Source organism: Balaenoptera musculus, chromosome 4 (assembly GCF_009873245.2).
Source record: "Balaenoptera musculus isolate JJ_BM4_2016_0621 chromosome 4, mBalMus1.pri.v3, whole genome shotgun sequence".
Classification (NCBI taxonomy): domain Eukaryota; kingdom Metazoa; phylum Chordata; class Mammalia; order Artiodactyla; family Balaenopteridae; genus Balaenoptera; species Balaenoptera musculus.
Window position 1 is genome coordinate 19,497,920 of NC_045788.1, and position 12,582 is coordinate 19,510,501.

A 12,582-nucleotide genomic window follows, 5' to 3' on the forward strand; every position below is an offset into this window, starting at 1 on the left:
AAGAAGGACCAGGTGCAGGACTAACACTACATTCACCAGAATGGTCAGTTACCCATTCTCTAGTTACTGCTAACAAAAACTGCTTGTAAGTAATTTTATTCTGTGCCTTAAGGCTACAATAAATTTTAAATGCATTAAATAAACTGCAATTACTCAAATAGAAACCTACTTTCTTATACCATTTTCAAGTTTTCCAGAGGATATTGAAGTTTGCCAGATATTGATTGGATCAATCAACTCCTTTCATACATTATACTCTAATACACAAGTAGGCTTAGTTATCTGATGGCCAGTCCTCCTGTCTTCCTTTCCTGTAGATGCTATGGAGGTGTCATGAATAGTTGCCACTATGCGGACTAGCTTCTTGTCTTTCCATATAAGAATCACTTCTCCCTTCTGTAAGAATGTCATTTCTCCCCTCTGTAGATTTTTACATTTCTCCTTTAATTTCTTTGGTAGACCATGATTCTCTCCTATGGTCCCACAAACTCTGGTTTTATTTTTCAACAATATTTCAGATGTGGACACACTGTTGTAATAATTGTCTTAGTAAATATGGTGCCATAAACCAAGATAAGGTTGTAGGACCCATAATATTGTTTCTTGCAGTTTCTTTCCTTCACCTGTGTAAATCTCAAGGTTGCATAGATAACCGATTTCACTTTCACTAACCATCTTGACCAAAATTTCATATTTTGTAAGTTTTCTGGGATTATAGGTTTTGAATCTGAGCCGTCCTCTCCACTTTATGATTGCCTTATCAAGTGATAGCTCTTGTTTGGGTATTATAGATCGATTGAAATTTTGGTAGAAAATAATCCAAAAGAGGTTTAACTTTTGAAATTCTGTCTGCAGGAAGCGGAGTTTCTGAGTTATCGTTAAAGTGAAGAAATGTCATTATTTGTTCAAACCTTCTTCTCGTCATAATCTTTGGAAAGGTAGGTGTTTCAAGTAAGGGATCACTCAACCAATATTCTCTCCAGTGTGACTTTCTTATTTGTCCCACCAGAATTATTAATCCAAGAAACTTCTTCATGTCACTATCAGTTACATCAGTCCATTTTGAAGCCTTATCATACTTTTTATATGATTTTTCATTCTGTTGGTGATACAAGTTTGTCTGAGAAGTGACCAACTCGAAAAAGTAGTTACCAAAAATTAATTCTGTTATTTCACTAACACTTTGAGGGTTATTACACTCAATAGTTACACCTGACACATCTGTAAGTCTTCTAATTTTCGTGAAATGTTGTCTTCAATCCACTCTTCTGCAGAAGCAAAGGAGCATTCTCCAGAACCATGAGCTTCATTTTCACTTTCTGTATCAGAATCAATCACTAAGGTTTTTTGTTTTTTTGTTGGCCTAATATTCACATCGTCTAAATCAGAACTATATTCTGAAGAACTATCATCTTCTGAGACACTAGTATATACGTCACTTGGAAAATCAGAGAAAGTATCTGCATAAATTCATTGAAAAGTTCGTCTTCACTCAAAATTTCATGATGCGTCATTTTTGAAAATTTTACCATAATAAACTTGCATTTATAATATACACAAGATTGGAACAGAAACCTAAAGGAGCAAAATGTGAATGATAATGACAATCATAAGTTGTATAAAGAAACTTTGATCAATTTTAAGTTCTAACAGCTTGGCACAGTGATGTTAATTTTATCACTCTCTAAAAACATATTGATACATCTCCAGTCAATAACATTTGGGTAACAAAAGACACATTAATAAGTCTCCAGTCAATAATGTGTTAAGAAACAGATAATTTTTTAAAAACAATCACTAGTCTAAAAGCTAATATTATTGTAACTTTGGTATGTAATGTCACATCTCACTTTCCACCTAATTTAGGAGATTGGGTCTTCCCTGGTTGTGCAGTGGTTAAGAGTCCGCCTGCCAATGCGGGGGACATGGGTTCGAGCCCTGGTCTGGGAAGATCCCACATGCCGCGGAGCACCTAAGCCCGTGCACCACAAATACTGAGCCTGCGCTCTAGAGCCTGTGAGCCACAACTACTGAAGCCCGCACACCTAGAGCCTGTGCTCCGCAACAAGAGAAGCCACCACAAGGAGAAGCCTGCGCACTGCAATGATGAGTAGCCCCCGCTCTTCGCAACTAGAGAAAGCCCGCATGCAGCAATGAAGATCCAATGCAGCCAAAAATAAAAATAAATAAAAAATAAATAAGAGACTAAATTCATTTAAAACAATTATTAATTTATGTTTTGGGGCACACATGTATAAAGATGTAATTGTGCAACATCGACAACTAAAAGAGGTGGGGGAGTGTTATAATTTATAATGTTAAATGTAATCTCCATGGTAACTGCAAAGAAAACAGTGATAAAATATATAGAAAAGGAAATGAGAAAAGTGAAAAGAAAAACATTTCACTATAAAAAAAATCAACTAAACACCAAAAGACAATAATACAGGAAATGAGAAAAAAAAAGCCATAAGATATTATGAACAATAGCAAAATGACATAAATAATCCCTACCTATGAGTAATCACTTTAAATGTAAATGGGTTAAACTCTTGACAGATTGGCAGAATGAATTTAAGAAATCCAACTACATGTGTCTAAAACAGGACCCACTTTAGATCCAGCAACACAAAGACGTTGAAAGTGAAAGGATGGTAGAAGATATTCTATGAAAATAATAACCAAGAGAAAGCAAGAGTGGCTATATTAGTATCAGACAAAATAGACTTTAAATCAAAAAAGGTTACTAGAGACAAAGATAACATTACATATTAATAAAAGATTCAATACAGCAAGAATATATAACAGTTATAAACACTTATGCACTTAATAACAGATCACCAAAACATATGAAGTAAAAATTGACAGAACTGAAGGAAGAAATAGTTCTACAATAGTAGTTGGAGACTTTAACACTCCATTCTCAATAATAGATAGAACAACCAGATAGAAGAAAAGTAATGAAACAGGAAAAAAGTAATGAAACAGGATGTGACACAGTAAACCAACCAGATCTAATAGATTTATAAAGAACACTCTGGGGAATTCCCTGGTGGTCCAGTGGTTGGACTCTGCACTTCCATTGCAGTGAGCACAGGTTTGATCCCTGGTCAGGGAACTAAGATCCCACAAGCTGTGTGGTGTGGCCAAAACAAAAACAAAAACACTCTACCCAACAACTACAGAATACACAGTCTTCCAAGTGCACGTGGAACATTTTCCAGGATAGACTATATGTTAGGCCACAAATTAAGTCACCACAAACAGATGAAGTTAGAAATCAATAACATAAATAAAACAAAAACATCATAAATTTATGGAAATTAAACTACACATTTGTAAATAACCAATGGATGAAAGAAGAAATCACAAGAGAAATTAGAAAATACTTAAGCTATTAATGAAAATGAAAACAAAACTTACGGGACACAGTGAAAGCAGTGCTAAGGGGGAAATTTATAGCTATAAAAGTTTACATTAAAAAATGCGAAAGGTCTCAAATTAACAACCTAACTTTACAACTTAAGGAACTAGAAAAAGAATAACAAACTAAACCCAAAGCTAGCAAAGGAAAGAAAATAATAAAGATTAATTAGAGTAGAAACAAAGGAAATAGAGAATAGGAAAGCAATAGAGGAAGTCAATGAAAGACAGCTGAAAAGATCAACAAAAATGACAAATGTTTAGCTAGATGAATAGAAAAAAAGAGAAGATTCAAATTATTAAAATCAGAAATGAAAGTGGGGACATTACTATCAATTATACAGAAATTTAAAGTATAAAACAATACTATGAACACTGGTATGCCAACAAATTAGATAACCAAAATGAAATGGATAAATTCCTAGAAACACAAAACTTACCAAGACTGAATCACAAAGAAATAGAAAATCTCAGTACACCTATAACTAGTAAGGAGATTGAATCAGTAATCAAGTAACTCCAAACAAAGAAAAGCCTTGGACCTGGTGGCTTCACTGAGGAATTCTACCAAAACATTTAAAGAACTATTAGCAATCCTTCTCAAACTTTTCCAAAATATTAAAGAGGAGGGAACACTTCCTAACTCATTTGTGGAGGTTAGCATTACCCTAATATCAAAACCAGACAAAGACAATACAAGAAAAGAAAACTAAAGACTAATATGCCTTATAAGCATCAGTGCAAAAATCCTCAACAAAATACTAGTAAACCAAATTCAGCAGCTTATTAAAAGGATTACACACCATTTCCAAGTGGGAGTTATAGTTGGAATGTAGGAATAGTTCAACATATGAAAAGAAATCAACATATTACACTACATTAATGGAATGAAGGGAAAAAAATATCATCATCTCAACTGATGCAGAAAAAGCATTTGACAAAACCCAACACCGTTTCATGATAAAAACACTCAACAAACTAGGAATAGAAGGAAACTAACTCAACAAAATAAAAGCCATATATAAAAAAGCTACAGCAAACATCATACTCAATGGTGAAAGACTGAAAGCTTTCCAAGATGAGGAACAAGGCAAGGATGTCCACATTCACCACTTTTTTTTTTTTTTGGAGTATAATTGCTTTACAATGTGTTAGTTTCTGGTGCACAACATAGTGAATCAGCTATATGTATACATATATCCCCTCCCCCTTGGACCTCCCTCCCACTCCACCCCCATCCCCACTCATCCAGGTCATCACAGAGCATGGAGCTGAGCTCCCTGTGCTATACAGCAGGTTCCCACTAGCTATCTATTTTACACATGGTAGTGTATATATGTCAATCCTAATCTCTCGATTCGTCCCACCCTGCCCTTCCCCCCACCATGTCCACATGTCCATTCTCTACATCTGCATCTCTATTTCTGCCCTGGAAATAGGTTCATTTGTACCATTTTTCTGGATTCCACATATATGAGTTAATATACGATATTTGTTTTTCTCTTTCTGACTTACTTCACTCTGTATGACAGACTCTAGGTCCATCCACATCTCCAAAAATGACCCAATTTCGTTCCTTTTTATGGCTGAGTAATATTCCATTGTATATAAGTACTACATCTTCTATATCCATTCATCTGTCATTGGACACTTAGGTTGTTTCCATGTCCTGGCTATTGTAAATAGTGCTGCAATGAACATTGGAGTACATGTGTCATTTTGAATTATGGTTTTCTCAGGGTATATGCCCAGTAGTGGGATTGCTGGATCATATGGTAGTCCTATATTTAGTTTTTTAAGGCACCTCCATACTGTTCTCCATAGTGGCTGTATCAATTTACGTTCTCACCAACAGTGCAAGAGGGTTCCCTTTTCTCCACACCCTCTCCAGCATTTATTGTTTGTAGATTTTTTGATGATGGCCATTCTGACTGGTGTGAGGTGATACCTCATTGTAGTTTTGATTTGCATTTCTCTAATAATTTAGTGATGTTGACCATCTTTTCATGTGCCTCTTGGCCATCTGTATGTCTCCTTTGGAGAAATGTCTATTTAGGTCTTCTGCCCAATTTTTGATTGGGTTGTTTGTTTTTTTGATATTGAGCTCCATGAGCTGTTTGTATATATCAGAGATTAATCCTTTGTCTGTTGCTTCGTTTGCAAATATTTTTTCCCATTCTGAGAGTTGTCTTTTCGTCTTGTTTATGGTTTCTTTTGCTGTGCAAAAGCTTTTAAGTTTAATTATGTCCCATTTGTTTATTTTGTTTTTATTTTCATTACTCTAGGACATGGGTCAAAAAAGATCTTGCTGTGGTTTATGTCAGAGTGTTTTTCCTATGTTTTCCTCTAAGAGTTTTATAGTGTCTGGTCTATTTAGGTCTTTAATCCATTTTGAAAACTTCAGTGTATGGCATTAGGTATGGTGTTCTAATATCATTCTTTTACATGTAGCTGTCCAGTTTTCCCAGCACCAATTACTGAAGAGTCTGTCTTTTCTCCATTGTATATTCTTGCCTCCTCTGTCATAGATTAGGTGACCATAGGTGCACGGGTTTATCTCTGGGCTTTCTATCCTGTACCATTGATCTATAGCTCTGTTTTTGTGCCACTACCATACTGTCTTGATTACTGTAGCTTTGTAGTATAGTCTGAAGTCAGAGAGCCTGATTCCTCCAGCTCTGTTTTTCTTTCTCAAGATTGCTTTGGCTATTCAGGGTCTTTTGTGTTTCCATACAAATTGTAAAATTTTTTGATCTAATTCTGTGAAGAAGGCCATTGGTAATCTGATAGGGATTGCACTGAATCTGTAGATTGCTTTGGGTAGTACAGTCATTTTCACAATATTGATTATTCCAGTCCAAGAACATAGTATATTTCTCCATCTCTTTGTGTCATCTTTGATTTCTTTCTTCAGTTTTATAGTTTTCTGTGTAAAAGTCTTTTTATTCCATGTAGAATTGGAAGTTCTCACCAAGCAATTAAGCCAGAAATAGAAATAAAAGGCATCCAAATTGGAAAGGAAGAAGTAAAATTACGTCTATGTGCAGATGATATGATTTTATATGCAGAAAACCCTAAAGAATACACACATACACACAGAAAACTGTTAGAATAAATGAATTCAGCAAAGTAGCAGGATACAAAAATCAACATATAAAAATCAGTGCATTTCTACACACTAACAATGAATAACCCAAAAAGGAAATTAACAACTCCATTTACAACAGCATAAAAATGAATAAAAACGGGAGTAAACTTAACCAAGGAGGTGAAAGCCTTGTACAATGAAAACTACAAAACATTGCTCAAAGAAATTAAACAGACATAAATAAATGGGAATATATCCTATGTTCATGGATCATAAGACTTATTAAGACATCAATACTAACTAAAGCAATCTACAGATTCAGTGTAATCCCCATCAAAATCCCAATGACATTTTTTGCAGAAATAGAGAACCCATCCTAAAGAACATAGGGAATCTCAAGGGACCCTGAATAGCCAATACAATCTTGAAAAAGAAGAAAGAAGCTGGAGGAGTCACACTTCCTGATTTTAAAGCTCACTGCAAAGCTACAAAAATCAAAACATAGTGGTACTGGTATACAGACCAATGGAGGAGAATAAAGAGCCCAGATATAATTCCTCACATTTATTGTCAAATGATTTTCAACAAGAGTGCCAAAAATCCTTCAAAGGGGAATGGTCAGTCTCTTCCTCTTCTGGAAAAACTGTAAAAAGAATGAAGTTGGACCCTTACTTAAGACCATACACAAAAATTAACTCAAAATGGATCAAAGATCTAAATGTAAGAGCCAAAACTATAAAACTCTTAGAAGAAAACGTAGGGTAAAAGCTTCACAATCCTGGATTTGGCAATGATTTCGTGGATATGACACCAAAGGCACAGGCAACAAAAGTAAAAACAGACAAATTGGACTTCACAAAAATTTAAAACTTCTGTGCATCAAAACATATTGTCAACAGAGTGAACAGGCAATCCATGGAATGGGAGAAAATATTTGCAAATCATTTGTGATAAGGGATTAACATCCAGAATATAGAGAGAATTCCTGAAACTCAACAACAAAAATTCTGATTAAAAAATGGGCAAGGAAAAAAAAAAAAAAAATGGGCAAGGAACTTGAACTTATCTAAAGAATATATAAAAATGCCCATAAACACATGAAAAGATTTCAATATCACTACCTATTAGGTAAATGCAAATCAAAACTACAATGAGATACCACCTCATACCCATTAGAATGGCTACTATCAAAAACACAGATAGTGAGGATGTTGGTGAGTACGTGGAGAAATTGAAACCCTTGTGCACTGTTGGTAGGAATGTCAAATGGTACAGCTGCTGTGAAAAACAGCATGGTGGTTCTTCAAAAAACTAACTGTAGAATTGCCCTTATGATTCAGCAATTCTACTTCTGGGTATAGTCAAAAGAATTGAAAGCAGGGTCTTGAAGAGATATTTGTACATCCATGTTCACAGCAGCACTATTCACAATAGCTAAAATGTGGAAGTAACCCAAGTTCCATCAAGAGATGAATGGATAAGCAAAATATGGTATATCCATACAATGGAATATTATTCAGCCTTAAACAGGAAGGAAATGTTTACATACGCTACAACATGGATGAACTTTAAGGACATTAGCTAATCACAAAAAAACAAATGCTGTATGATTCCACTTATACAGAAAGTAGAATGGTGGTTGCCTGGGTCTTGGGGGGATGGTGAGTTATTGTTTAACGAGTATAACGTTTCAGCTTTACAAGATGAAAAGAGTTCTGTGTGCGTCTATAGATAGAGCTAGGATACTTATATCTACCTGTCTACTGAAAGGCCTCAAACAGAGACTGACTCAGTATCCCTAGAATACAGATTATGATCTTGAAATGCTATTTCCTTCTTTAAAAAAACAGAGTTTCTTGAAGAAATGATGATTTCAGATTTGGGACAGAATTGATTTAAGATATCAGACAACAAGGAAGCTATTAAAGACTAGTAAGGTCATATCAAAAGGATAGGCTTGAATAGGCTCCCCCCAGCCGAAGATGAGACCACATGAGCTTTGATAATAATGATAATTGCAATGAACTGAAACACATAAAATGTTTAAATTCATGACCTCATACTGATATTAGATTTTTAAAAAGAATTGTCTTCAGAAGATAAAAAACCGATTCACTTTCCCCAAAATTGGTAAATAAATGGAAAGAATGAAACATTTATGCTGCCTTTCCTAAAGGAATTGTACTGCTGCATATTCAAATGATAGATAAGGGACTAATATTCCAACTAATAAGTAAAAAAGCCATGATAGAATTAGAATACCACTATTTTGCAACCTTCAATGAACAGATATAGGCATCAAGTATCAACAGGTGCTGAAAACACAAAGAGAAACAATGAGACATTCCGCACCTCCTATGGTCTTGGCAAACACCACCTAGAGAATTACCAAAGGGATTGAATCTGAGTCTGATCCAGTCTTGGATCCAGCTACCAATATACGGGAATTACCCGAGGCAGAGGAACATAATTAACTGTACATGAGTGTGCAATCTGCAAAATCCAGACTGTAGGATATACAGGTCAAATGACCCAAGTTCTTTATCAGATAAATTGTAAGGAAAACAAAGGAATAGGGAGAAAACCTACAGATTAAAAGAGATTTTTTTTTAATTTAATGAACAAGACTACATTATAGTGAAGAATACAGATTTATGAAAAAACTTTTCTTAACACAAGGAAGCAATTACTATAAAAGTCAGAAGAATGGCTACTAATGGGAGTACACAAGTAGTTGTAATTGGGATGGAGCAAAGTCTTAACACAGCTAGCATGGTTCTTCACCCTGACCTAGGTGGTATCGTCTTTTAGTAATTCATTAAGCTACACATCTTTATGTATGTTCTTTTCTGTTTGACTTCATAATAAAAATTCATTTTTTAATAAAAAGATTTTGTTAAATAACAATAAAAGCAAAAGGAAAGGAAATACTAACTAAAAGGCTGGTATAGCCAGAATGCCTAGGTTCGAATCATGGATTCTGCCATGCAGCCAAGAAAGTACTAATCTCTCTGTGCCTCAATTTCCTTATCATAAAATGAATATAATAAAAGTACTAGCTCATAGGTTCTTGTGAAGATTAGGAAAGTTAATACAGAAAGGACAAATAGAACAGTGCCTGGCACACAGGACAAAAGTGGTGATCAGAGTTGGTGACCAGCTATCTGTGTTATCTTAAAAAGTTATTTAACCACTCTGGGCTTCAGTTTCCTTAACTGAGTTTAAAATATCTGATAGGAGGGACTTCCCTGGCAGTCCAGTGGTTAAGACTCTGAACTTCCAATGCAGGGGCATGGGTTCGATCCCTGGTTGGGGAACTAAGATTCCCACATGCTGTGGTGGGGTGTGGCCAAAAAAAAAAAATTAAAGTATCTGACAGGATTATGAGGAGGTCAAAAGGAAATATACGTATAGTATTCCACAATTAGTAGATCCTTTCCACAGTCTCTCAACATCCAGAGAGAGTTATCTGTCACATTAGACATACCTCAGTCATGGCACATTCCTCTTGTACTTTTCACCTGGTCATTCAAGTTGATCTCAATGAAATGATCACTCAGTGACTCTCATATCTGAAACTGGATCTTCATCTAAGTTTCAAAAAGATAAAGAAACCCAAATCTTAAAAAGTTCATCTCCTAGTAAGAATGGTCATGTGTTATTCCCAGAACAGGCATCTGTCGTACTGGTGGTAACCACTAAACAGAAGCTGGAACAAATGAATTAGCTAATGGCCTCCGATGCTCACCACCACGTGCCTTCACCCTTGTCTTCTTTCCCCTTATCTTTCCTGTCCCCGCTCTGTTGAAACATTTAGCTGGGAGTCCAATTCTATCATCATCTAGCATCAATTCTGATTCTGGCTTCAAAGGTAGAATAATTCTCATTGTCAGGGGTACTCTCAGATAGACAATACCACTGAACACAAAAAGCAAAGGCAGGGAGAACAACTTTCACAATTTCACCTGTGACCAAGCCCTCCTTTTCAGAAGTCCGTACTGTGAAATTAATGTGCCAATAGTTTGCAGCTGCCTTTACCCCACTACAAGCTGTAACAGGACATAGGTCTGGAACTCTGAGTCAGAAGAGACCCAATGCTTCCCAAAGCCAAAGCAGAAGGTGCAGCTTGCTTTAATCAGTGTCATAACACACCTAAAGTAAGACTGTGAGAATAGGAGTTGCAGGGTTGGAGTTCATTTGTACACGGCATAGAAAGCCAAGCGCAGAGAAGCAAAACACATTTCTATCTCCTTGCACTGTCCAGGTCTCCCAAGAGTCCTTTGGTAACTTGCCCTTTATAGGTCTGAAGCCCCTGTAACATGCACCATAAATTAAAATGTAATTATTTTTCACTACAAGTGAGTCACATCAAAATGTGCAATTAGCTTTCTCAAAAGTACATATTTCACTTTTACTGCAATAAATGGAACATCCAATGCTTTCAAAGTCTCTATTGTCTATTAAGTGCAAAAGCTCTATTCCAAAAATATGCCAACATGCTGTTTAACGTTCCTAAAAAGAACTGAATCTACTGCAAATAAGGAAACGGAATTAGCACTGGATCTCATCTCAACCAAATCATTCCGCCCCGCGAGAGGTTACATAAAGGGTCAGAACACGCCTCCAAGCAGAAGCTGTGGGCAAAACCCTAGTCAGCCACCTCTTCCCCAAAGTGGGGCGGGGAAGGCCCGGGTCTACTTGGCAATACCAAAAGTAAAACAACACAACACAACAAAACAAAACCTCATACAGAGGACTGAAACCAACAGAGGTAATGTGTGCCCAGTGTTTAACATTATTACGGTTAGAAAATAAAGTGGTACAAAAACCTGTTTGGTCTGCGTGTCACGGGTCTCTTAGCCTTGCAATATTTTCACCTCATTGATTTTCTTAATAAAATCAAATAAGGCTCCGCATAAAAAGGCCCCTCCGATTCTGAAATGGGCCTAATAAACCGGAGAAGGAGATACCTACTCTACCCGTCCGCGTATCCCCCATCTTTTGCTACGAGCCTTCACTAGTCAAGCGACCTTCTCAGACACCTTGACAACTGCAAAGTGGAGCGGGTCGGCCCTAGTGGACGCTTGGGCATGGAGTAACTACAACCTATCCAGAATCCAGGCTGCGCCGGCAATCATTCCACGCTTCACACTTACTACCTCATTTAACCTTCAACCACCATGTAAGGCAAGAATTACCAGCTGTGTCCTACAAATGAAGAAACTGAGGCGCTGAGACGTTAAACGGGAAGCCAAAGATCACAAAGGGCGGGAAGCCAGACTTGAACCAGGTTTCTCAGGTCACCCCGCTCCCCCCGGCCTTTATACTGGGATTTTCATTGCTCCTCTCTGGGAACCCCAGCAAGGGTCAGTCTGACCACTCGCAGGGCGCAGGTGTGGTCAGTTCCCGGGGTTCCTCAGGCAGGGCCTCCAGCGACCGCTTCTGTAAACCCCGAGAGCCGCTCACCTTACTCAACCGCCGCCGCCCTCCAGCAGCGCGCCCAACCCCGCCGGCTCAGCGGCCTCCGGCCCCGCCTCTGCAACCGTTACCACGCCGTGGAAGGCCGGCCAATCGAGCCCGAGCGCGTCGAGGGACCTGCCTATGCTCTGGCTTAAACGCCGGAGCGATTTTCTCGGACAGCCCGGGGAGGCTGGGCCTGCCCCGCGCCCTCTGGTTGGCTCCGCTTCTGGGGGCGGGGCCTACCTTTGACTTAGACCTGTGCGTACGGGGCTGGCTTTGTCGTCTGCGCCTGCGCACTTCCATTGCAGCTGAAAATAGGCTCTGGCTCAAGTTGTCTCACTTACCTGGATCCTCATTTGCCTGGAAGATTTAAGAAATTTACGTTTGAGGCTGTCGGTGAAAGTGAGGCCCGGGCCACGTGGCCGCTGCAGACTGCCCTCCATACACACATTACACCCATTATAAAACTAGTGGGCTAGTTTTATAATCAAAGGAAAAGAAGACCACCTTCTTCCTCATTCTTGAGTAGATATCAGGCTTCCATCATCAGTTCCACTTCCACATCAGGCGGAGGAGTTTTCTTGTCCCTACATGGTCGAACTGGGACGGTC

The 12,582-nt window shown here is 37.8% G+C and overlaps 1 protein-coding gene across 1 annotated transcript in view; it reads right to left on the reverse strand.

Annotated features, from left to right (window-relative positions):
- Window positions 1-11,968, reverse strand: part of CEP70 (centrosomal protein 70) — a 77,819-nt gene extending 65,851 nt beyond the window's left edge. Inside the window, 2 exon segments of the mRNA XM_036850795.1 lie at window positions 9,999-10,101; window positions 11,710-11,968. Of these exon segments, the coding sequence (XP_036706690.1) occupies window positions 9,999-10,007 (9 nt within the window). The 5' untranslated portion in view covers window positions 10,008-10,101; window positions 11,710-11,968.
- Between the last annotated feature and the right edge of the window lie 614 nt (window positions 11,969-12,582).